We start from the raw sequence: 27,168 nt of genomic DNA on the forward strand, positions 1-27,168 counted from the left end.
TCTAAAACAACATTCTCATGGTCATCTCTGGATGAGCTAGCTAGGTTTTTAGCCAAGTTTTCATTGTCTCATTAAACAAGACAGTATCACGGCTTACTGTATGATTTGTTTGAAATTAGAGAAAGACCTCAAAGCGAACCACCCTATTTGATATTTGATAAAAGCTGATACGCCCTCGCAGAAAGCTTTTTCTAAATCAAGACCTGCTGAGCACGTACATGGAGCAGGCCAGAGGGCCGAGCGTGGTTATAATATCAAGAGAAACTGGGAGTGTGATACTCTTTGTTTTTGGAGACAATGAGGTCATGCGGCACCGTTTCACTTAGATTGATGGGTGACAGATTTAAAGACACTGAAATCGTTAAATTGTAATGGATTCTTTGTTGAATAAGCCAAACAAAAGCACAGAAATTATGATGGATTTTCAATCACCATCAGCACTGCCAACATGCCTTAAAAAAAAGAAGCCAAAATGGTCAATTAAGGGGACACAGTGAAACACTGGAAATCTTTCATTACCAGCTTTAAACGTTTAGATCCACTTCTTTTTTAAAGGATTGAGTTCAATTTATCATTAAACCATGTGGTGTACAGCTTCTTTGGCTCTGTCTTGTTGCCTTGGAAGTTAGGGAGACATCATATAAATTATTGTTAATAGCATACAAAACACTTTTTGACAATGCAAGGAGATGTCAGCACTCCTTTTGGAAACTATAGTATATATCATGTCGTTCCAAACCCGTAAGATCTTCAGAACACAAATTAATACATTTTGAATGAAATTGAGCAATTTCTGTCCCTCCTTTGACAGCTACATAACTACCACTTTGATGCTTCAAAAAGTTCATAAAGAGATCGTAAAACTAATCCATAAAATGGAGAGGTTTAGTCAAAATTTTCTGAAGAGACACGATCGTGATATATTAGGGCTGGGCGATATGACCTAAAAAAATCTCGATTAATTGAACATTTTACCTTGATTACAATTAATGAACGATTATTTTGTTTTTGCCCTCATAGTTCACTGACAAGGTTTGTACCCTAAATATGCTTGACTATTAAAGGTGGTAGCCTATATTTTTTCCTAATGAAAAAGTGCTCTGACACAACAGCTCACATTCAGCAGTAATTTTATCTGTGGGTCCTAACATTTCTTACAGATTTCTGCTCGTTGTTGTAACGGGGCAGGACTCAAGGTAAGATCCATCTGCAGGCTTTTATTAAACAGAGTTTGTAGTAAAACAGGCAGGGATCAAACAGTGGCAAACAGGTATGGCAGAGAGCAGGCAGAATCGTGGTCAGGATACAGGCAATGGGTCAGGGCTGGCAGAAAACAATCAAAAATCCAGGAAACAATAAACAGTCCAAAGGGCAGGCAACAGAGTATCGTACACGGGAACAAACAGGATCAGAAACAGGGAGACAGACAGGGTAAATAATGCTTAGAATTGCTACAGAGTAAACAAGACCTCGCAATGATGTGTGGAGTGTGTGCAGGTGACTGGCAGGGAAGATTATGGGAATTGGAGTCCGGAATGAACGGGAACGTGACAGAATGTCCCCCTCCCGGAAGGCGGGTCCTCATGCCATGGATGGAACAACTGGGGAGGGGGGGTGGGTGCCCTGGAGACCTAGTGGCAGATGAGGGTGTATGTATGGACAGGTAAGGAGGTCTCCAGGGCAGGTCCGGGGACTCTAGACGCCAAGGCGGGTCGGGAGCCTCGGGAAGCAACGGTGGATCAGTGCCTCGGGAAGCCATGGCGGTCAGGTGGCTCGGGCCGCCACGGCAGGTCAGGAGCCTCGGGCAGCCACGGCGGGTCAGGAGCCTCGGGCAGCCACGGCGGGTCAGGAGCCTCGGGCAGCCACTGCAGTTTGGAAGCCCCACTCACAAGTTCCCCACCCACAGGTATATGGCCCCCCCAAAAAAAATTTCTTGGGGAATTCAAAGGTGGCAGTAGAGGGCTCGTGGGTAAGGATCTTAGGTGGTGCCGGCAAGGCAGGAAGCTCGGGTGGCGCCGGCAGGGCAAGGAGCTCGGGTGCAGAGTCTGGAGCTGACTCAGGCTTGGGTGCGAAGTCTAGAGCTGACTCGGGCTCTGGTGCGGAGTCTGGAGCTGACTCAGGCTCGGCGAAGACTGGAGCGAGCTCGTGGAAGGTTGGAGTGGGCTCGAGAAAGACTGGAGCGGCCGTCTTGTCCGTAGACACTGGCGGAATGGCCATCTTGTCCGTAGACACTGGCAGACCTGAGTGCGTAGCAACCGGCGGGCTTGAGTGCATAGCAACCGGTGGGCTTGAGTGCGTAGCGGCTGGCGGAGGCTTCGGAATTCCAGCTGTTCATGCTGACGTCAGCAGTGGATCGTCCACATTGGACAATAATACTCTCCGCTCTCGGACAGATCCAGAGACGTGACGTGACTCTGGGCGATCAGCGGAGACGTGACGTGACTCTGGGAGATCAACTGTGACTTGATCTGATTCAGGAAGATCAACTGTGACTTGACTTGGCTCAAGAAGATCAACTGTGACTTGACTTGGCTCAGGAAGATCAACTGTGGCTTGACTTGGCTCATGAAGATCAACTATGACTTGACTTTGTTCATGAAGATCAACTATGACTTGACTTTGCTCATGAAGATAAGCTGTGACTTGACTTGGCCCATGAAGATCAACTGTGACTTGACTTTGCTCATGGAGATCAGCGGAGACATGGACTGGTGTTGTTGTGATGGTGGCCGCCATTTTGTGAGTGTCCTTTGTTGCTGCGGCCATTACGTGATTAAGGTGTGGCATTTCTCCGCGGCATCCACAGTAAATAGAGAGTCAACAGACAACTAAGCATAATCCAGAAAGCAACTAAGTGATGAACGCGGTCCCTCTTGTCTAACTTTGTTCTGAAGAGGTTGGTTAGCGCCATCACAAAAAAAGTCTATCAGTGCACAGTCAGGCAGATCTGAATAATACGCAATGTCTAAATAATCCTTGATATAATCCTCCAACGATCTTGAGCCCTGCTTCAGCCATAACAGCAATAGTGCAACGTTCCTACCAGGCCAGTGTTCTCCAGAAAAGCTGCTGGATCCTTGTGTTGGCGAGGTCTTCTGTAATGGGGCGGGACTCAAGGTAAGATCCATCTGCAGGCTTTTATTAAACAGAGTTCGTAGTAAGACAGGCAGGGGTCAAACAGTGGCAAACAGGTATGGCAGAGAGCAGGCAGAATTGTGGTCAGGATACAGACAATGGGTCAGGGCTGGCAGATAACAATCACAAATCCAGGAAACAATAAAGAGTCCAAAGGGCAGGCAGCAGAGTATCGTACACGGGAACAAACAGGATCAGAAACAGGCAGACAGACAGGGTAAATAATGCTTAGAATTGCTACAGAGTAAACAAGACCTCGCAATGATGTGTAGAGTGTGTGCAGGTGACTGGCAGGGAGGATTATGGGAATTGGAGTCCGGAATGAATGGGAAAATGACAGTTGTAAATTAGATAAATTAGCACAGTACCAGTACATTCATTTGAATGCGATAATGAGAAGTCATACCGTCTCTCTGTTAATTGTGAAGCTGTGGGTTGTAAGTGTTACTTAGTAAAAGTAGAAATATGCTATAACTTTTGAGTTTCTAAGCTACTTTAGTGATAAATTGAGACTGTCCTCCCTATAGGTCGTTTTTCAACCACCTTACTACCTTACTAGCTGGCGTAAAAATAATGACAGTGTCGTGTTACGTCTGTCACCATGAAATGACCTATAACTGTCGTTACCAATCAAAATGCGTGTTCACTTAAATGCAATGTGTGGACTTTTTACACCATTTGTCCTATTTCTATTTAGCAAAACTCTTTTTTTTTTATTAACATCTACACCCACCCCTCCCCTAAACCAACCCTTAGTGATTTATAGTGCATATACACTTTTTGAGCACATGTGTTCCCTGGGATCAAACCCACAATCACATGATCACATGATTGCATATTGTTATATACTGCAATGCTCTGCCACTTGAGCTACGCGAAACCCGAAATATGATGCAGATAAAAGGGAACAATGCACTAAAATGAAAGTGTCCTGTTGTAGATAGAGGTGCAACTTTAGCAAACGCACCTATGGGTCGTATTTCAGGGAAGTGACAAACAACCTATAAAGGCGTACTGGTTGAAGAACATGTTGGATAAATCACAGGACAGCATTGACAATGAGTTTCTGCACTCCTCTCTGTGCGTGCGATCTTCACATGATGTGCAGCTACTGTCTGTATGAGTCTTCACATGCCACAATGCATCAGCACAGTAGCTCAATATAATTATACACATCTAATGGTCTAAAATCACTTAAATGTCCAAACTGGCAAGCCTTTAAACACATACAAATGACAAAGTTTAATGAAGACGCAATTGAAAGTGATCTCACTTCTTACCGGTTTTGAACAACATGAGGCTGAATAAGAATTTTAATTTTTGGGTGAACTATTAGTTTTAGTCTAATTCATTTATTAACCTAATGCATTATAAACCAATCTCGTTTACACCAAGAATAATAACTATAACGATAACTGTATTAGTATCCACACAAACAGACAATAACATTTATTTTAAGAGCACACTGCAGTTTAAAAGCTCAAGCCCTTTAAAGGTGGGTAGATTCTGAATCATTGTCAATGTTTTTATTTTCATTAGCTGAAAAAAAAAAGTTTTCTGAAAGTGATTTTAATGATTTTAATGATGTTGTTATTGTGTATATATACAGTTGTGTGTGGACTTCCCTATTCTCATAAAAATTAGAATGATTATTAAAACTTTTCAGTTATACTGTGGTGGACAGAATTATTGGCACCCTTGGTAAATAAGATAAAAGAAGGCTGTAAAAATATGTATTGTTTATACTTTTAATCTTTAATTCATAAAATTAGCAAAAATCTAACCTTTCATTGAAAGAAAAGAATTGAAAGTGGGGGGAAAGTCATATTATGAAATAAATGTTTTTCTCCAAAATACGTTAGCCACAATTATTGGCACCCTATTTTTTATTCTAATGTTGTATTCTAAATCGTCCTAATGTGTGGTGAGGAGGAAGGTTTGAGTGGACAAAGACTCTCCAAGGATCACAGCTGGAGAATTGCAGAGATTAGTTGAGTCTTGATTCTCAGAAAGCCTAAAAAAAAAAATTATCACCAAGTTGTTTGGGAGAGTTTCAAGAAAAATCCTCCTCGCTCATCCAGAAACAATCTCCAGTATATTCGGTTGTCAGACAAGACTGGATCTTCAAACGGGACCAGCTTCTATGGTCAGATGAAACTAAAAAAAGGGGTTTTTGCCAGCAAACCCACCAGATGGGTTTGGTGCACACGTGGATAAAAAGTACCCCATGCCCACGGTTAAATATACTGCTGGATCTTTAATGTTGTGGGCCTATTTTTCTGCTGGAGGTCCTGGACATCTTGTTCAGATACATTGTATGGATTCTATCAAATACCAACAGATAAAAAATCAAAACCTGGCCGCTTCTGTTAGAAATCCAATAATGGGCCGTGGTTGGATCTTCCATCAGGACAATGATCCAAAACAAACATCAAAACCAACACAAAATTGTGTCTCTGAGGACAAAATTAAGCTTCTGCCATGGCCATCCCAGTTCCCTGACCTGAACCCTAAAGAAAATGAGTGGAGTAAACTGAAGAGAAGCACCACTAACATGGACCTGGGAATCTAAAAGATCTGGAGAGATTCTGTATGTAGAAATGGTCTCTGATCTCTTGTCAGGTGTTCTCCAAACTCATCAGGCATTATAGAAGAAGCCTCAGAGCTGTTCTCTTGGCAAAAGGAGGTTGCAAAAAGTATTGAATAAAAGGGTGCCAATAATTGTCCCCCCACTTTCAATTCAACTTTCAATTAAAGAGCAAAAGGATAAACAATGCAGACTTATTTTTACAGTCATCTTTGATCATATTTACCAAGGGTGCCAATAATTCTGACCACCACTCAGTGTGACCAGGCCTTAAGCTTTTCACTATATCCACTTGTCCTGTTGTCAGAAGTAGCACAAGCATATGGAGTAGCTTACATCAGAATTAGAATAGAGCATCTGTCTATGTTGCTATGCAATGCGTCCAGTGTAGGCAGCATCACTGATTATCATGGGTTCTTTCTTTTTTTCTTTTACTTTTTTTTTTAAACGATATGCCACACTGCTCACAGAAGGTAGCTCATCATGACAATGACAAGATAAACGAGTAGTAGGTCATCATGAAAGGGGTTGTCAGGTTTTTAAAACACTTCTTGCATTTATTTTACAAAACAGTTCAGTCAGGAAAGTAGGAGTGAGATCTTGGTGCGAGCCAACAGGCTTTTGTTGCGAACATGTACAGAGTCCACTGCACCTCAGCTTGGACTTAGGCTACATTCACATTGTCAGTAAAAATCCAATTATTTGTGGATCCGATTGAAATCTGTTCTAAATGTATTGACTGTCCGCATTGTGTATCGCAACTGTTCAGATCTGATTTGCATGTCCATGCCTCTCATTTTCCGCCTTTTAAAAAACTGAACTGGTGGGATTTACTAGATTTCAAACTGAATTGTTTGCGCCAAATTTCAAACCCCTAAACTTTTATGAAGGTACATTCTTAGACAGACACCAGTCATCAGATCCAAACTGATCTTAAAAATACAAGCCAAACCAGGAACTTTAAAACAACCTGCTAATATGCCTCTACAGTTTGTTGACTTGACAGTTTTTGCAGAAGTTACATGATGAAAAATACAGTGGGGGAATAAATCTCCAAAAAATTTTGATTGTAGGAAAAGGATTTATGATAGGTAACATTTTAAAAACACAGGCCAGCTGAAAGAAGAACCTGCATGTATCTACCACTCACTGTATGATTTTCAGCTGTACTGCTTACGGCGTTTGACACGCATACATATCTATGCACAAGTTTATCCTGCTGCACATGTGTCCATGTAGCTCATCTGGTAGCACTTGGCTAGCAACATTATACAGGTTTGAGTTCCAGACAATTCACATACTAAAGCATGTAAGCATTGTTCAACATAGGCTCACTGGCAAAAACGTGTTTTTTTATTTGCATTGGCATCAGATTATTTGCACTTGCATCAAATAGCATGGCAGTGTAACTTATACACAGCAATAAAGGGGTGTTACATGAGAGTCAAGTATAAGCAGATGAAAGTGTAATAAAAAGATAATGTATATTTGATGCAGTTCCCATACAGGAAAATTGGAATCTCTTTTGCAGAAAGTCTCTTTTTTGTTTCACTTTGAAAATCTGTTCTCCCCTTTGAATCTTCTCAGAGTTAAACAATGCTGGGCAACTTCAATTAGAAGTAGTGTTTTAATCTTGACAAAAACAGAAGTTTATAAAACACAATATTCCATTCTTCATCCTCTAAATTGCTTTGGATGTGCAACATTTTCTGCAGTCAGTTCTGATATTTTTAGCCATGTTTAAAAGAGACACATACAAATAACAAAGAAAGCAAGCCACACATCGTTGGGGTGTGCATCTACAACATTAAGTTAGATATTGCATATATGCAGTGTGATTTGGATACATGCTCTTGAATCAGCCATGACAGGTAGAAAACCTTGGCTAGGGAACAAGGTTGAAACCGCCAGCTGCCAAAGTTGAAAGTCATCTTTCATCTGCTGTCTAGACAGCCTCAGGCCCTCTTTAGCCGCAGCCAATCGGCTTGCTCATTTTCACAACCAAGGGAGATCTGCAAGACCACGCTGACCCACACTGCACACTTTTATTCCCATCAAGGCCAGACCAGAGATGTGCTCCAAAGCCACTATAAACAGTTAAAATGTCAGAACATTCTGTCTTTTCTCCAACATTTATCTTCATACACCATCCAGAGTACAATGGCAGTTCCGTTAAAGGGATTGTTCACCTAAAAACCAAACTTGAATCTGTACGGCTTTCTTTCTTCTGTGGAATGTACAATTGTACAACAAACAAAAACAACTATTCTTCAGAATATCTTCTTTTGTGCTCCGCAGAGGAAAATCATACATGTTGGAATTATATAATTTTCATTTTTAGGTGAACTATATCACTGTTGTTATTTTTAACTAAAACTTAACTAAAACTGTTAAAACATTTTTGTTAATTAAAATAAAGCTGAAATAAAATGATACATTTTACAAAAAACATTAGAAATGTTGTATTGGCAACTAAGTGAAATAACTTTAATTAGAAGCAGTAGAATAAAAATTACAAAAACCCATTACTTGATTACAAAAAAGAAGAAAAGAATAAAATTAAAATGACAACAATAGAAGCTACTTCAAAATATTAATAAAAAGTATAATAGTTATAAATAACACAAAAATAACACAGAAATATACTCTTGGAACCATAATAAAAATTTAGTTAGGTGAATTTTCTGGAAGAAACTACTGTAATTATATGTATGCATTTGTGCTTGATGTTATATTCATATACAACTTCATTCTCAGAAAAAAACAAAAAAATCCCCACTGGCTAAGTTTAGACCTGCATGGGGAGCATTTCATGTTTACCTGTGTCTGCGGCATTTACATCAGAACCTCTTGTGAAATGTCTGAGGACGGCCACAAAGCCAACTGCCCACGCACTTATAAGGTCCTGGCATCAAAGATGGCCATAAATGTCTTATATATATGAGTGAGAATATTTTGGCTGTGCAGGAATGTAGTATGTAAAAATAGATACAGTAGCATGGAGATGCACGTTCATGTTCCTCAGCTTTATTTACTGAGGACAAGACAAGATTCACCCTTATAACGTGCAAGTGTTGTTTCTTATATCCGTACAAGATGTTTAACACGTGGCTCAATGTAGTGTTAAGATTAAAGTTATTATGGGGATTCCAAGGTTGCAGTTAGACCTAGCTTTGTGTAACAGTGTTTACACTTGATCTCGGTTTAAGAGCTCACTTTTGTATGTGCACTTGTCAAACCTGACCATAAGATCTTTGAAAACCCAGAAAGGACCATGTGACCATTTCCCACAACATGATGGACTATTTCCCAGAACATAGTGGGAAAGCATCTTTTCTGGACCATCCCCTTTTCCTCATCTAATCAAAAGGTTTGAGACAGACACTAGTAGCTTTTAGTCAAGGAGGTATATATATACCAACCATATGTACGTATATATTATATAATGTGGGGCAGGGGGGGTTGGTCCACCTCGGTTGAAATCATGTCCCAGGGACGGGGCACTCAGAAGTGTGTGTGTATATATATATATATATATATATATATATATATATATATATATATATATATATATATATGAAATTAACACCCGCCAACCCCGCCAAATGCGGGTAGATTTCAGCTGTGGCGGGTAAGACAGCCACTCCCACTAGCCACTTTGGCGGGTTGAATATAATTTCAGTTTACAGCCAAATGATCGTCGAAGATCGTCGTAGCACAAAATTACAATCCAATCACACAATTCGTTATTTACGTGCAGTTAGTGAAGGAGGGATAGGCGGAATTGCCCTGAATGACACACAACAGAAGCGCTCTGTCGCGCGCGCGATCAGTTCTCTTGCACCTGAATAGTAAAATACTCGTGCACACAGATGTCTAAATGTCTATCGTGTGGAGTATCTCGCGTGAATACAGTCGGTTATGGCTTAAGTGGACGTAAACAGGTGGGTAATAACTGGATATGCGTCAGTTACGTCCATGCTTTCAGCAGCCCAATTAAATAGGTCATTAATGTTAATCAAACAACAAAAGATGTTAAATAAATGTAGGCTATATGTTAAATAAACCTAGTGTATCTTCTTTGTTCTTTTATATAGCCTAACACAAATAACAATTTCTCATATTAGCCCATGCTCATATTGTCCACCTCTTGCCCACCTGTACATACCAGCTGATATACAATGTAGTCTTGATTTGGGTGGACAATCTGCATTTAAAAGTTTGAAAGTGTTTTAAATTTTATAAATCAAGTAAAATGACTCGAAATAAAGTAATTTAAGCATAACAAAGTCAACTTTAATCATATAAAATGTAATTTACCAACATCAAAATTGTGGCCGGTGAAAAGGCTAAGTGGCTAGTAACTTTGGAAAACCACTAGCCACAGTGGCAGGTGAACAAAAAAGTAAATGTCAAGCCCTGTATATATATATATATATATATATATATATATATATATATATATATATATATATATATATATATATATATATATATATATATATATATATATTTATATATTTATAGACCCCTTTGCAGTTAGTAAACACTGTGACGTTTTTTGTGGGCAGGGCTTAGGTGGAAGCAGAACGATTCCCCTGACCACTTAACTAACGCTAGCTAACTTGTTAGCTTGTTTTTTGTTAGCTGTTTTTTAACAATAACTGAAGAAAATCCGATTTTATCTGAATATGTAAGGTCACCATGATTGCTATTGGAAAAAGTTCACTTAAACAGACCAGATTGGCCAACCCGGGCCGTACACGCTCACTCAATAGATGGACGATCTGATAGGATTACCTCCGGCTGAGTGGCCTAACATCTACACCTATAGAGAAACCGAGCATGTATAGTAAAGATAAACTGAAGGCGTATAAATATTTAGTTGTTAGTTAACTTATGCGCTAAAAAAGTTAGTGTTACGTGAGAAATCACTTAACTTGTTTCCAAATTTCTAATTAGGTGGGCATGCATGAGAAATCTCTAGACACGTAACCAAACCATAATCTATACCAACAAAAGACAATAATTTATTTAACCTTAAAGGATTAGTTCACTTTTAAATAAACTTTTGCTGATAATTTACTCACCCCCATGTCATCCAAGATGTTTTCTCTATATAATGGACTTCAATGGGCACCAAACAGTTCAAGGTCCAAATGACAGTTTCAGTGCAGCTTCAAAGGACTTTAAACGATACCAGAGGATACCAGATGAGGAATAAGGGTCTTATCTAGCGAAACGATCGGTCATTTAAAAAAAAAAAAAAAAAGTTTAAGTTTTATAAGCACAAATACCTGCCTTGCTCTGTTCTGCGATGTGCATTCGTGACGTCACGTAATATGCAATTACGTTGAAAAGATCATGATTGACATGGAAGTAGAAGTCGGTGTTTACAAGTCAAATGCCATTTACAAAAAAAGGTAAAACAACTAATGGTCCTTCCATCCTGTGTTGTCAGTGCCATCATAAAACAATGTACATGTCGATCTGTGGCGCGGCAGGATTTTGAACAATTTCCTGAGTCGTAGCTGGGCGCCGCGGACAGGCGGCGAATGTCGCCACCGATGTGTGTACACTCATAGAAAACAATGCGTTCGGATTTTAAAGACGTGGCGCGGCGCGGCGCTGAGCTTCGTGTCCGGTGTGCGACCCCCGTAAAACGCTGTTGCTCAGTAACGGTGGAAATCCATTTTGTCCGGTAATGCAGCGAGATGGAAACAGGGACTCACTGACTGATTCTAATGGCGGGATTGAAATGGTCCAGTCGTGGCAACATTGAGATTCTTCCTCTGTTGGCAATGGTTGGCATTTGCCACATGTGCACCACCACATCTCGTTAGATCTTCGTCTGCCCGATGCTTGAGAAGTGTGTGTCGCCACAGCAGTCTCTTCCTCTGTGCATTCCGGTTCAAAATAGTAAGGCAGGGCGAAAAACTAATCGTCTCCTTGAAGTTCAAAATCGTCCGACATTGTTGTTTTACCTTTTTTGTAAACGGTGTTTGACTTAATATTTGTACATTCAATCTGTAAACACTGACTCGTACTTCCGCCTACATCAAGCGTGACCTTTTCAACGTAATTGCGTATTACATGACGACACGAACGCGCATCACAGAACAGAGCAAGGCGAGTATTTGTGCATATAAAACTTAAACTTTTTTTTTTTTTTTTTAAATGACTGATTGTTTCGCTAGATAAGACCCTTATTCATCGTCTGGTATCGTCTGGTATCGTTTAAAGCCCTTTGAAGCTGCATTGAAACTGTCCTTTGGACCTTGGAACGTTTGGTGCCCATTGAAGTCCACTATAAGGAGAATACTCCTGGAATGTTCTCATCAAAGACGTTAATTTCTTTATGACTGAAGAAAGAAAGACACAGACATCTTGGATGACATGGGGGTGAGTAAATTATCAGCAAAAGTTTATTTAAAAGTGAACTAATCCTTTAAATGATATGAAATGTGTGCTGCAGACGTGAGCATTTTTGATGATCGTTTCTGTCCAGTCCACTCGTTGCATTTAACCACAGCTGTCATTGTTTTTTTATTTTTTTTTCGTTTTGTCATTAAATTGGAGCCTGTACTCCATCGATTCTGGTACCCAACAACACAAGATGACATTTTAAGCTCCTTATGTAGCCGCAATCCTGTGCTGGTTTGTATTGGCCACCTCCAGTTTTTCCTTTGCTTTGTCTCCAGCTTACGCCGTGATGTAATTGTGACGTAAGACCCTAAAAGGGTCTATAGCCTTTATACAAAGTTAACAAGGAAACTAAATGGGAGACAGGTTAACATAATCATTAACTAATGAGTACCCAAGGAAACTAACAAGGGTAAGGAGAAAGCTACATTTGGGTACGTTTACATGACAACAGTGTACTAAAAAAGGAAATGATTTTTCTTTGTGTTTTTTGAGTACAGACGACAATGTTGTTGAAACGATCCCTGTTCACCCGGATCCACAAAAATGATTAAAAACACTGTATGCTACATGCCAGGCCAGTAGCCTGTGATGTCACTTTGTAAAGAAAAACTACACATCTATATTCATGTCTATTCATGCAGCAGCATATCTTACATGCTAACAGATTTCTGTGTATCTACTGGCAATAGCAAGACCAAATACATCAACCTTTCCATATTCAATCCCAAAAGTATACTTTGAGAGTTGACATGATTGAAGGCTTGAATGCTTATTTCACACTTTTGTTTTTGCCACTTTCCATTTCTGTTAAAGCTGCTGTCCATAACTTTTTTTGGGGGGGGGTTAAAAATGACAGTACATAACCAGACAGTTTTCAAAACTATCTCCTTACTTTAGCCAGATTCACAACGGTAAGCTTGTAATAATGTTTTCTAATTCGGGTGGTACTGGTAGGTTTCTGCGGGAAATTCGAGCATGCCGCCGTTCATCTTTGCATCATTACGTCACGTCTGTTTACATAAAGAAGGAGTCCCAGCTAGTAAGCTATATCATGTGAGGATACGGCAGGTGGCGGATCATTTACAGCCTTTTCTCACAGCAGCTGCAATAATTAATCGTATTATTTTGATGGCAGATTGTATGGTATGACAAATGGACAATTAGAGATTAGACTGTACACTGTTAAAAAAAACTGTCAAATTTACGGTAAAATACCGGCAGCTGTGGTTGCCAGGAATATACCGTGAAAAAAATGTGGAATCTGTAGAAGACAATACGGTATACTGGTTTTGTAACCCTAAATTTTACAGTAGACAACATTTTTTCTTTTTTACCAAAATCATGGTAGAAAAAAACAAAACAAATATATTTGTCAATTATACAGTAATTTTATGTAAAAAATGCAACTTTCCATATCTTTTTGAGGTTATTTGCAGTAAAAAAAAAAGTTATAATATAATAATATATACAGTAATTTGTTGTTAATTTAACAATGTCCATCAGCACTGTAAAAAAAATCCCAGTAAAATTTACGGTAAAAAACCGGCAGCTGTGGTTGCCAGAACTTCACCGTAAAAAACTACAGTAGCAACGTAAAAAAAATTTTTTGTTACATTTACGATAAAATAACGTATTTCATTAACTGATATAATGTTAATTTACCAACCTAATGAAGTACTAATATCTGTTTTGTACCTTTATAATACACTGACAGTCACCAGTGGTGATAAGAGTCACATGATGAATCAAAGTTCATCACAAGCAGCTTTTCCACAAGCTGAGGAGGACAATACTAATATATAGAAGGTGCACAAAGTGTCATTCACACACACACTAAACACCATCACGGTAACATGCATGAAATTTTAAAAATGCAATAAACATTAATTTAACAACATTAGATGTAACACTAGAGAGAGAAAAACTAAGAAGAAACAGTTATTTCAACGAAAATATATCAAATGTGAAGTGTCATGCAGGGAATTGTGAGAATGTCAATTTACGAATTTTCACTGTAAATTTTACAATGAATTGTTATTTTTCACTTCCAAAACCTGTGAATTTAACGGTATTTTACCGTAAAATTACATTAAATGTACCGTTAGATCTATTACAGTTATTCACTGTATAGTACAGAAACTTTCTGTAAACCAATTGACAGTTTTTCACTGCAGCATTTTTACAGTCTTTTACTGTTAAAATCATGGTCATTTTTTACAGTGTACAGAAATTGATAATTCCGCAAATAACTGCAGTTGCAGGTTTTGAACAGAGATGGCAACAAAGGGTCAAAAGTTATGGTCTGCAGCTTTAATGAATTATGGTATTGACCTGTTTCTATTTTAAAATGTGTAAATGAAGGTTTTTTGATGCCCATATTCATTTTATGGAATACGGGATTTATGGAATTACAGTTTAAATCGAACACTACAATCATGAAAAAATAAAAACATCTTTTCTTTTAAATGGCACTTCAATATCCATGCAAAAAAAAACCCAGTGTTTTTGCATTTTCAAAAATAATGGTATCAATTATGTGTAGTAACATCTAGACAAAGGTTGAGCATGGCCAGAAAACAATGTGAAACATATGAAAATATCATAACACATGCCTATGACGTGGATAAGCCACTATGTATTGACACTCCACCTTATGTTTATGTCTAAATTGATCCCAGTAAGAACTGGATGTGCCAGTTTTTGAGAACAAAACATACTAATGATTTCCATACTGGAAAAGATCCCTGAGATAAGTCTGGTCCTTTCAATGACTACAAACAAAAACAAATTATCAATGACTGTTTGAATCAAATCACCGCTCCAACGTAGCTCTCAAATTCGACCCCTGAGGGCAGACACTGGTTTTGCTAGTCTCAAGGCAGTGGTGTTTTAGTTTCATTCACACACCGATGACTGCTAAGTGATTTTCCTAGACATGCTGTTCTCTGCCAGAGAAGAAACTAAAGCCTCAGGGTGGAGTTCACAGCTGTGAGTCTGTGTCTGAAGAAAGCATGGGCCGAAAGCACACTGATGAACTCCATGATGTGTAGCTTCTTTTGCGTCTAACCCTGTTGGCATCAGCAGGGCTTCCACGAGGCTGCGGAGAGGGCTCGTGAGGGGAAACTTGGAATGAGGCAATAAGTAAATAAATGTTCCGTCTGAAAAAAGAGGGCTTCTCTATAACAGTCCTCTACTCAGTCTATTCCTCACAAATGAGAAGTGATTGTTTGTTTGACTGTGTGATCATTAAACGTGGTCTAATTACCTGGGGCAGTGGTGACTGTTGATGTTATAGATTAGCATTTGGATTTGAGAGATCTAAAAGACCTGAAATAACATGGGGAGCACACATTTCTTGATGGCTGATGAAAGTTCCCTTGTCTTCAATGAGTATGAAACCTCGGTCAAGTAGTAAGACGACAGACGTCTTTTCTGCAGAAGCATGTGTGTTGTGCATAAGTGAACATCTGTCCAGGAGTGTGCATCAGTAAAACCAGAGCAGGTGCAGTGAGGTCATAGTATAGGCTGTTTATTAGTGTGTTCATACTGAATTTGGATTGGCCTGTTGATGAAGGTTGATATTTTGAAGTAGGGGGAGGGGGAATTTGTTTTGACTGTAGATATTACGAAACTTGACTTGATGTTACTTGACTTGACATTTCTGTCATTAATTACTCACCCTCATGTCATTCCAAACCTGCAAGACCTTTGTTCATTTTCGGAACACAAATTAAGATATTTTTGATGAATTCCAAAAGGTTTTTTTTTTAAGCAACTGAAATGACTACATTCAAGGTACAGAGAAGTAGTAAGGACATCTTTAAAATAGTCAACGTGACTACAGTGGTTTAACCTTAATGTTATGAAGTTACGAGAAAACATTTTGTGCGCAAAAACAAAACTACTTTATTCAACAATTTTTCCTCTTCCTTGTCAGTCTTCTATGCAGTGAACGCAGTGCAGAGCTTCCGTGTTCACGTCCAAACGCCGGCTCAGTATTGGCCGATGCTGTTCATGTGAGCACCATGACACGTGTGATGCTGATGCAGGAGCTGGCCAATACGTTGATGTTCTGACAAAGCTCTGCACTGCGTTCACTGCATCAACTGCATAGAAAACTGACAGGGAAGAGGAAAAATTGTTGCATAAAATCATTATTTTTGTTTTGTTTTTGCGCACAAAAAGTATTCTCGTCGCTTCATAACATCAAGTTTGAACCACTGTAGTTACTATTTTAACTACAGGTGCTGGTCATATTATTAGAATATCATAAAAAAGTTAATTTTTTTAATTGTAAATTATTTAGATTCCCTACATGTAAAGTAAAACATTTAAAAAAAATTTATTTATTAATTTTTTTTTTTAATTTGTCGATTAGAGCGTACAGCTAATGAAAGTCCAAAACCCAGTATCTAAAAATATTAGTATAAATTCCGGGTATCTCTTGTTCTTTGAAACCACACTAATGGGGAAGACTGCTGACTTGGCAATGGTCCAGGAGACAATCATTGACAAGTCACAGATGGTCATTACTGAATGTGGTGGCTGTTTACAGGGTGATGTATCAAAGCATATTAAATGCAAAGTTGACTAGAAGGAAGAAATTGGCTAGGCAAAGGTGCACAAGCAACAGGGATGACCACAAGCTTGAGAATACTGTCAAGTAAAGACGATTCAAACACTTGGGAGAGCTTCACAATGAGTCAAATGAAGCCGGAGTCAGCGCATCAAGAGTCACCACACTCAGACATCTTCAGGAAAAGGACTACCAAGCCACTTCTGAAACAGAAACAACGTCAGAAGCATCTTACCTGGGCTAAGGAGAAAAAGAACTGGACAGTGAACAGTGGTCGAAAGTCCTCTTTTCAGATAAAAGTAAATTTTGCATTTCATGTTGAAATCATCGTCCCAGAGTCTGAAGGAAGACTGGAGAGGCACAGAATCCAAGCTGCTTGAAGTCTAGTGGGAAGTTTCTGAAGTCAGTAATGATTTGGGGGGGCCGTGACGTCTGCTGGTGTTGGTCCATTGTGTTTTATCAAGTGCAAAGTCAATGCAGCCAGTTTCCAGGAGATTTTGGAGCACTTTATGCTTCCATCTGCTGATAAGCTTTATAGAGATGCTGATTTCCTTTTCCAGCAGGACTTTAGCACCTGTCCACAGTGCAAAAAACACTTCCAAGTGGTTTGCTGACCATGATATTACTGTGTTTTACTGGCCAGCCAACATGCCTGACCCCTGAATCTATGGGATATTTTCAAGAGAAAGATGAGAAACGGTCGATCCAACAATATACAGATGATCTGAAGGCTCAATAGTGCCTCAGCAGTGCCACAGCCGGATCACTTCCATGCCACACTTCACTGATGCTGTAATTTGTGCTAGGAGCAAGTAATTTGCTGTAATATGTGCTGCCGACCAAGTATTGAGTGTACAAATGAACATACTTTAAAGAACTTGAACTTTTCTGTTTTGAAAATCCATTTTTTGATTGATCTTAGGAAATATTCTAATATTTTGAGATACTGGATTTTGGACTTTCATGAGCTGTACGCTCTAATCATCAGAATTTTAAAAGAAAACTTTTGAAATGTTTTACTTTACATGTAGGTAATCTAGAATATATGAAAGTTTCATTTTTAAAAATGGTTTACAATAAAAAAATGAACTTTTTCACAATATTCTAATTATATGACCGGCACCTGTATGTCTTTACTACTTCTCTGGACCTTGAATATGGTAATTTTGTTGCTTTCTATAAGAGATAAAAAACCTCTCGGATTTCATCAAAAATATCTTAATTTGTGTTCCGAAGATGAACAAAGGTTTTGCGGGTATGGAACGACATGAGTGTGATTAATTAACAACAGAAATTTCTTTTTTGGGTGAACTAACCCTTTAATGGCACAATTGACATATTGCTTTAAAAGCTGCCTTAACACACTAAAGTTGTAGTATATGTGGAATCATACCTGCTACCATATATTATTTTCCCACAGAGAGTACAGACTGTCCCACAAAATCCAGCAGCTCTCACAACGTAGTTGTACAATATGTCGGATTCATTTCTCACAATTCTAGACCATCACTTCCAAGAAAGTTTGGAAACCACTGCCGTTTGTGTGGAGGAGGGGGCTGCTTCTGCGTCACGTTACTTTAATTTGTCCTCAGGCTGCCAAAGAAAATGATTGAACTGCTGAGGGGGTTTTGCTCTTGGCTCACCAACTGCTATGGCACAGTAGATTGGCTTGACTCCGACACTGAACAAGTGCAATCTGTACAATTTAATGAATTATTATAAATAAGACAAAGAAAATAAAGTTGAGAGCAATAGCCCTAAAGTATAAAAACCGCTGGACTTTCCCCAGCTATTCTTGAATGTCCTAATTACTTGACCATTTAAGACAGTGTAAGACTATTGTTGTATTGTACATACTTTATGGTGCAGACTAACTGACAGACCTTTAAACCAGTTTATTGTCTATAAAAACAAACTCAGTTTTAATAGATATGAATGCTTTTGCATGGCATGATGGGAGATTGAAGAAATAATAACAAGTAATATGCATAACATATGCAGTGGATGCTAGGCATAATAAGGTAGTGGAGACACTATTGTAACATGAGTTGTGTTACACCTCAAATCTGATTGGTCGAGCAGCACTCCAAAAGTGCAGATAGGTCGGTGGCAGCAAAATGGCTCTTATTAAAAGGATTAGTTCACTTTCAAATTAAAATTTCCTGATAATTTACTCACCCCCATGTCATCCAAGATGTTCATGTCTTTCTTTCTTCAGTCAAAAAGAAATTAAGGTTTTTGATGAAAACATTCCAGGATTTTTCTCCATATAGTGGACTTAAATGGAGCCCAAACGGTTGAAGGTCAAAATTACAGTTTACAGCGATCCCAGATGAGAAATAAGGGTCTTATCTAGAGAAACCATCACTCATTTTCTAAAAAAGAAAGAAAGAAAGAAAAAAATTTGTATAAGTTTTAACCATAAATGCTCATCTTGAACAAGCTCTCTTCTTCTTCTTCTCTATTAGAATTCCGGCAGTGTAGACACTTCTAAGTGTATTACTGCCCTCCTCAGGTCAAAGTTTGAACTAAATTGTCATATACAATATGCTAGTGCAAGTATATAACAATTAGTTCAAACTTTAACCTGAGGAGGGCAGTAATACACTTAGCAGCGTCTACACTGCCAGAATTCTAATGGAGAAGCTAGTTCAAGATGAGCATTTATTGTTAAAATGTATATAAGTTTTTTTTTTTTTTTTTTTTTTTTTTAAATGAGTGATGTTTCTCTAGATAAGACCCTTATTTCTCATCTGGGATCGCTGTAAACTGTAATTTTCACCTTCAACCGTTTGGGCTCCATTGAAGTCCACTATATGGAGAAAAATACTGGAATGTTTTCATCAAAAACCTTAATTTCTTTTCGAATGAAGAAAGAAAGACATGATCATTTTGGATGACATGGGGCTGAGTAAATTATCAGGAAATTTTAATTTGAAAGTGAACAAATCCTTTAAGTGAGTATTGAATCATTCATTCAATCGATTTGTTTAAAACCAGAAAATCATTCAGGAACGCAACAAATGATACAAATTGAATAATTCACTCAAGTGATTTGTTCAAAAATGCTGAATCATGCAATAACGAAACCAGTAATAAATAATTTCCAATAAATTCCTGATTGCTTTTTGGGACACTCCATCATTTTCCCTTACTTATTTTTAGGGTGGTAGGTTGCACAACAGCACTTTGTTCTAGACAATAATTTACAGGGATAAACTGTAGATTTCTAAACGACTGTAATTTGAAGTAAATTAATATGGGGCTATCCGGCACTAACAGTTACAGATTTTTAAACAAAATTAGTTACAACACTCCCTGGTTTAATACTCATATATTTGTTAATTTGGAACCTATTTATTGGCCGTTGCAATGGACTAAGCTGCATTTTGGGGTCACGGGAATATTCACTTGCTTATCTTATGTTTTCTTTTCTACTCACGCCAGCTGTGCAAACTAAAAGCAGATGTTTTGATTAAGCCTGCTTGGATCTGCCATGAAATGGATAAAAGAAACGCAGTATTACGTCTCAGATGATGTCACGTTTCAGGTGACGAATGGGGCGGAACCCCGCGCACCTTCAAAGCCGGAACACTTCCTGAACCGGTACCTCAGCCGTATATAAAACCGCAGCGCTTCTCAGCAAGGAGAGGGAGAGAGAAAGAGCTCACGAGTTCACAAAGACTTAAGACAAAGCTACTACTGGACAGATTCAGGCAAATAGGAGACGTGTTTATATCCACAGGCTGCTCTAGCATCTCTGAGAAGGTAGGGACGTTTGTGTTTACAAGCTATCTTTTATTTAATTCTGTGTGTTGGTTTATTGTTGTATAGCGTATAGACAAATGTCTGCATGCTCAATGTTGAATAAAGATGAGTCTCGTTTTATTTAAAGCATTTTAATTACATTTAGTGTCAATGCTAAAACGTTTTGTTAAAATCAAAACAAGTTAATATGAAATAGATGTATGTATGTATGTATGTATGTATGTATATATGTGTATGTATATATGTATGTATATGTATATGTTTATGTATATATGTTCATTGCACTTTTACAACCAATGTAAATTTCATTCTAAAATTCTGAAAACTAATACATTTAAATATAAATGATTATTCTGACAAGTTAGAAGAAAAGATCTTATATTGATAAATGCTTTTTTCAATGTTGTCTCATGGTACAGTGATGGTCAATTGATATAGTGTTAAAGTGTTCTCTAATAAATGGGAATCAATTGTGTTTCACAGGCAGATACTGCAAAAAAGGAATAGAAGCCTCTCACCACATCTCAGCCATAAATCATGAATGAAAACCGTTTGGCTATCGACATTCTGCTCTTGTGTATATCCTGTGGAGCAAGTGCACTGGCAGCCTTCAATCCCACTGCCTCTTCATCTCTGCCAGCAACCAATTTCACTGATATTGGCTCTGCGCCTCCGAAATATCTCACAGAGGCCGCAAACCTTCCCAAAACCAGACGGAAACGTTATATTTCCCAGAACGATATGCTCACTATTCTTGATTACCATAATAAAGTTAGAGGGAAAGTTTTCCCTCCAGCCTCAAACATGGAATATATGGTAAGCCACTTATAATAATTACCATTTGTTTTTAAATAAGTAGCCTGTGATACAATCAGGAACAGTTTGAAATTTAGAAAAAAATGTTCTGCTTGTTTGAACTTTTGCTCTACACCCTTATGGCAGTTCATCGGGTTCAGTTGTTTTATTTATTTAATTGTATAATTACCTGGCATTTTGCCTGGAAAGCACATTGCTGCTGTTGTAGTTGGACACGTGAACGTTGCACATGTAACTGCACTCATCACAGGATGCAGGAATGACAAACTTCTCTGTGTCCATTTGGCACCAGCAGCTGTTGAGCAGATTTAATTGGCTCAGACCACCAGAGTAGATCCTTTCCAGCACTGTCAGTGTGCTAAGACTACAGCTAAGCACTGAAATACTTCCAAAAGTGCACAGTCATGAGAAATGCTGTATTAAATATGTTTCAAAAGATCTAAATGTTTTTTTTTTTTTTTTAATAACTAATTCTCTGATTTTACCTTGATTAAACGGGCAAAGATTATGTAATGGTCTACTGTGTGTTGAATAGTTTAGCTATATTTTCCAGTATAAAATAAGTATCCATGTTTTATGACTTAACTCACTTAGGAATCTATCAAATCTGTGTTAATGTGTGGAATTTTCCTTGTAATCTTCCTTTTATAGACAGAATTTATCTGTGGAAATCCATCATGCTCTCTGAGCAAAAAAAAAACAAAAAAACAAAAAAAAAACATTATTTATTAAATAATGCAATGAATAAATTAATTTTATGTTAGCAGACTGATGAAAGTGTATTTCATGTCTCAGGTCTGGGATGACACTCTTGCAAAAACAGCTGAGCAGTGGGCGTCTACGTGCATTTGGGAGCATGGTCCTCGCAGTCTTCTTAGATTTCTGGGTCAGAACCTTTCAGTTCGAACAGGAAGGTATGCATCTCCACCCTCAGTCCCAGTATGTGATCACTGATGCTTTTACTGTAGCAATAGACATTTTGGCCTGAAAGACCAAGCTAAGCACTTTATCACACCATAATGAGATTTAGTGCTATGTTTGGATTGTTTACAGGTACAGATCCATTTTGCAGCTGGTGAAGCCCTGGCATGATGAAGTGAAGGACTATTCTTTTCCCTATCCTCGAGACTGCAATCCCAGATGTCCTCTTAAGTGCTATGGGCCTATGTGCACTCATTATACACAAGTGAGTTGATTTAAGATGGTCTTCATGCATGAAATGAATTTCTTCATCTATAATAGCGTTCACAGTTTGGGGTCAGTAAGATTATGGGTCATTTTTTTTTTTTTTGTCCAAATGCCATAATAATAATAATAATAATAATAATAATAATAATAATAATAATAATAATAATAATAATAATAATAATAATTAATTATTATAATAAACAAAGATATGACATCAAAACGTTTGTAAGGTAGTACAACTAGGTATTTTATTGAATCCAAAAGGTTTTAATTATATTTTGCTACATATAAAGGTATATTAAAGATTTTGACGTGTCAAAAGGTCATTCGGTTTAACCGTCCAAATTCCAATACTTCATTTCATTTGTGCTTAAAATATCTTAAAATGTAATAAATGTATAAATTTTTTATTCTGGCATGATTTTATAACTTCATATATCAACACAGTGCAAAATGGTATTAAGATTATGTGTAGAAAGAATGTCTGGAAAAATGAATTTCATTGATGTCATTCTGAGTAACCAATAGAAAGGAACCATTTTGGATCAAGTCATGCAGTCAATATCATGTGACAGGATGTGACGACATTCAGACACCTCCAAAGGACCACATGGTCATGAAGTAAAGTTACTAACTCTCTCTTAACTATTTGAAAAATTCATGTTTTCACTTGCTCATACGCATGTCCCGAAACATCAGGTCATTCGGTACAACCGCCATAAAACATGGAAAATTTTGTAATATTTTAAAAACTTACTAAATATAAAATGTTTGATTGTCCTTTTGCTAGCTAGTTAGATATCAGCCTGTTAACATTGTTTGAAAATATCGTCATTCGGTATAACCAAAAGTGTCATTCGGTAAAACCGAATTTTTTTTTTTTTTTTCAAAGAAATTAATACTTTTATTCAGCAAGGATGCATGTGACAGTAAAGACATGTATAATGTTACAAAGGATTTTTTATTTCAAATATCAAAAATATTAAGCAGCACAACTTTTTTTTAAACATTGATAACAATGGAAAGTGCTTCTTGAGCACCAAATCAGCAGATTAAAATGATTTCTGAAGGATCATGTGACACTGAAGACAGGAGTAATGGCTGCTGGAAATTCAAATTGTATTACAATATAAAATATATTTCAAAAAAGAAAACCATTATATAATATATTTCATAATTTTTGATCAAATAAATTCAGCCTTGGTGAACATAAGAGACTTCTTTCAAAAAACATCTTACCGACCCCAAACGTCTGAACGGCAGTGTTTATAATTCTCATTTGACCATTGCTCACTTGTTGCTTATGTTTTTACCAGATGGTGTGGGCAACCTCAAATAAAGTAGGATGTGCCATCAACACATGCCATAATATGAATGTTTGGGGCTCAGTATGGAAGAGGGCAACATACTTGGTGTGCAATTATTCTCCAAAGTAAGTATGTTTTCTGTGCTGTAGCTTAGCTAAACTCAGGAGTGAAAAGCTTCGGTAATATAATTAGGCTGAGCTAGCAATTTGACACTCTTCTGTTAAAAACATTTTTTGACATGGACATCCAAGGGGCTTTCTGGTTCAAAGAACTAGACGACCTCTCGCATTCCTGCTGCATGTGGAATTTTAGTGGATTTCTGCCTCTAATTCCAGAATCAAAGCACCATGATCTTGTGTGGCTGGTGACTTGTGACTGACTTGTGACCCCCTTCTTTCAGTCTTATAGGGCAGCACACTTGAGAAAATTCTTAGGCTACTGCAGAGTTATTTTTAAACTCTAGTAAAGACCCGACTTGCTATCTGAGAACTAGTTAAAGTTGATCCGGATTGATTTAAAGCATGTCTTCTCATAGAACCAACACAGAATCACAGTTAAAATGGAAATAGTTATTGTATGCTTCATGTCACAACTAATTTCAAACAGTTTAGTCTAATATGTCTCATTGGTGTGTCATTGACGATGTTGATTCTATTGTTGTTTACAGGGGGAACTGGATTGGTGAGGCCCCGTATAAAGTAGGTGTACCTTGCTCCATGTGCCCTCCGAGCTATGGAGGATCATGCAGTAACAACATGTGCTTTCCTGCCGTGAACTCAAATTACCTGCACTGGTTCAAATGAACACAGACAGAATGTACATGCCCCATCACAGAGACACTGTCCCTCGTGGGAATTTGCACAACATTCCTGCATCACCCTGTTTTTTTATATATATATGGGCCATATAGGACCATGGATTGCAAGGCAGCAAGTTTTTAAAGACATGTACATAACTTATTTTTCAGTGTTTATACCATTATATTGTATTGTGTATGTACCCATTTATAGGAAATAGTTTATTTCCTGAGAGGGACTCTACTGTGATCTGTCAAGTCATGATTGGTGCTTACAGTATTTAACCGTAACTGTATTCCAAGAACGTAATGTGCAGTTGCCAAAATTCCCATCAGGCCTTGTTAGCAAGTCTAACATTGCACAATGACTGTAGTCCCAGACTGGTCTTAAAGGGATAGTTCACCTAAATATGAAAATTCTGACAGAATTTACTCACCTTCAAGAGTTGTTTCAAACTCTTAGGGCTTCATCTGTGGCCATTTTGAAGACTTTTTCAGCTGTTTTTGTCTATATTAAGGGAGTCAGAACAAATTGTACACCTCCTTTTTGGAGCTTGAAAATTTTGGACCCCATTGACTTTTATTGTATGGACAGATGCTGCTAAAACCATATTCAGTATGCAGAAGATATTCAAAAATGAAAATTCTGACAATTTATTTGCCCTCAAGAGTCGTTTCGAACTCTTATGGCTTTCTTTCATCTTGTCTATATTTCATCTTTTTGTCTATATTAAGGGAGTCAGAACAAATTGTACACCACCTTTTTGGAGCTTGAAAGTTTTGGACCCCATTCACATTTATTGTATGGCTGAAACCGTATTCAGTATGCAGGAGATATTCTGTTATGATAGACTCATTCTAATGTCTTTCCAAACCTGTATGACTTCCTTTCTTCTGCAGAATGCAAAAAAAAAGAAAAAGAAAATTTAAATAATGTTGGTAATGGGAACCGAAACAACTACTACTACTTTTATGTCCAACATAAAGCCCGGAACACACCAAGCTGACGCCGATGAACTAGTGTTGATGAAAGCAGACTGTGGGGTTGGCTCACGTCGGCAGCGTCTGGGTCCAAAGTTGCCCTGACACGCCAAACCAAAGCTCGACACCTGATGGCTAAGTAGCACGTCCGTTCTGGGCCTGCGTAAGAAGAAATGCTTTTCCGTACCAGCAGGTGGCAGTAGCTGAACAGCCAATCAGAATGATCAGATGGCCTGACTGACGACAAGCTCCGACTTTGATTCAACATGTCGAATTGGCCGAAAAAAGCCGAAGAGGACCAACTTTAGCCAACGATGCGGAACACACTGAGAAAATTTAGTCAGCCGACGAACAAAAACTACCCGACTGCTGACCGTCAACTTGGAGTGTTCCAGGCTTTAGAAACAAAGTCATACAGGTTTGTAACAACATGGGGTTAAGTAAATAATGACAGAATTGTCATTTTAGCATGAACTATCCCTTTAAATCAGGTGTGTCCAACCCTGCTGCTGAAGAGCTACCATCCTGCAGATTTCAGTTCTAACCCCAATCAGACACACCTGAACCAGCTAATCAAGGTGTCCAGGGTCGCTTGATAATTGCAGACAGATGTGCTGGAGCAGGGTTGGACACCCCTGCTTTAAATCATATGATGTCATATTAACCCTGGTGGTTTTGGTGCTTCAGAAGAAAAGTTAAGCTAGCTCTTCCTGAACTGGGACACAACAAAACTTCACTGGTTTGAATACACTCACTGGCATTCTTCGTTATGCTTTGCTTTGGGTCTTCCCTCTTGGAAGGCCTCCACATGCTTAAAGCCTACAAGCGTGTGCTTGGGGCTTAGATATCATGGATTAGGCATAGTTTGGAAAAACCTCCTGCATTTTGTAACCCCAGAAAGAACATTTAGTGAGATGGCTAATCATGCTGTACCCTCATGAAATGTTGAGGCGGATTAACATGGAAACATGTTTGATGTGTAAGTGCACCTTATAATGTGTTTTTGTTTTTTTTTGTTTTTTTTTGTCATTATTTGTGATTTTTACCATATTTACATACACTTACTATGGATACAGCAGTACAGTCTCTACAATGCATGCATAACAGTGGCATGCTATTGCATTGTATTGTGTTAATTTGTATTTTTTTTTTTTTTTTTTTCTTCTTTTCATACAAGCACTTAGGGAAATCTACCAGGCACTGCTCTGCATATGGAGGGGATAGAAAGGGCTATTTATCCCTTCTCCTCCATAGATTCATAAAGTTCAACATGACTTCATTTATGGAAATGGTATTTTCTGCTAAATTCAGTTCTGTATATGATTTTTAATGATGTCATAGACTGCATCTCTTATTGTGTTAATGTGTATTTGTAAACCTTTAAAAACTAGTTCTGGTGCTGGATAATGAGCATAATGTAAATTTGTGTATTTGCACCTATTGTTAAGATTCAATATACCTAAATGACAACTGTATTTCATTAACAATTTATTTATCATCTGAAATAAGCTGTACATAACCTTTTTTTTCTTTTTTTTTTTTTATACAAATCTTTTTTTAATATAAATTTTGTTATTTAAACCTGTCA

General features: G+C 38.0%; 1 protein-coding gene across 1 annotated transcript; it reads left to right on the forward strand.

Annotated features, from left to right (window-relative positions):
* Positions 1-20,383: 20,383 nt before the first annotated feature.
* pi15a (peptidase inhibitor 15a) lies at positions 20,384-27,155 on the forward strand. Its single transcript, XM_067378147.1, has 6 exons — positions 20,384-20,492; positions 20,976-21,308; positions 22,104-22,222; positions 22,362-22,494; positions 23,813-23,928; positions 24,471-27,155. Exons 2-6 carry the CDS (start codon positions 21,030-21,032, stop codon positions 24,604-24,606), a joined length of 783 nt encoding a protein of 260 aa, XP_067234248.1. The 5' UTR covers positions 20,384-20,492; positions 20,976-21,029; the 3' UTR covers positions 24,607-27,155.
* Positions 27,156-27,168: the final 13 nt, after the last annotated feature.

The sequence above is a fragment of the Chanodichthys erythropterus genome, chromosome 23 (assembly GCF_024489055.1).
Source record: "Chanodichthys erythropterus isolate Z2021 chromosome 23, ASM2448905v1, whole genome shotgun sequence".
In the NCBI taxonomy this organism is placed as follows: domain Eukaryota; kingdom Metazoa; phylum Chordata; class Actinopteri; order Cypriniformes; family Xenocyprididae; genus Chanodichthys; species Chanodichthys erythropterus.

What these genes read in the sequence shown, in the direction of transcription:
- pi15a (XM_067378147.1), top strand. Translation starts at nt 21,030, where the DNA reads ATGAATGAAAACCGTTTGGCTATCGACATTCTGCTCTTGTGTATATCC. An exon ending in CCTCAAACATGGAATATATG is followed by an intron (nt 21,309 to 22,103) that starts GTAAGCCACTTA and finishes TTCATGTCTCAG; the next exon opens with GTCTGGGATGACACTCTTGC. An exon ending in TGTGCACTCATTATACACAA is followed by an intron (nt 22,495 to 23,812) that starts GTGAGTTGATTT and finishes TGTTTTTACCAG; the next exon opens with ATGGTGTGGGCAACCTCAAA.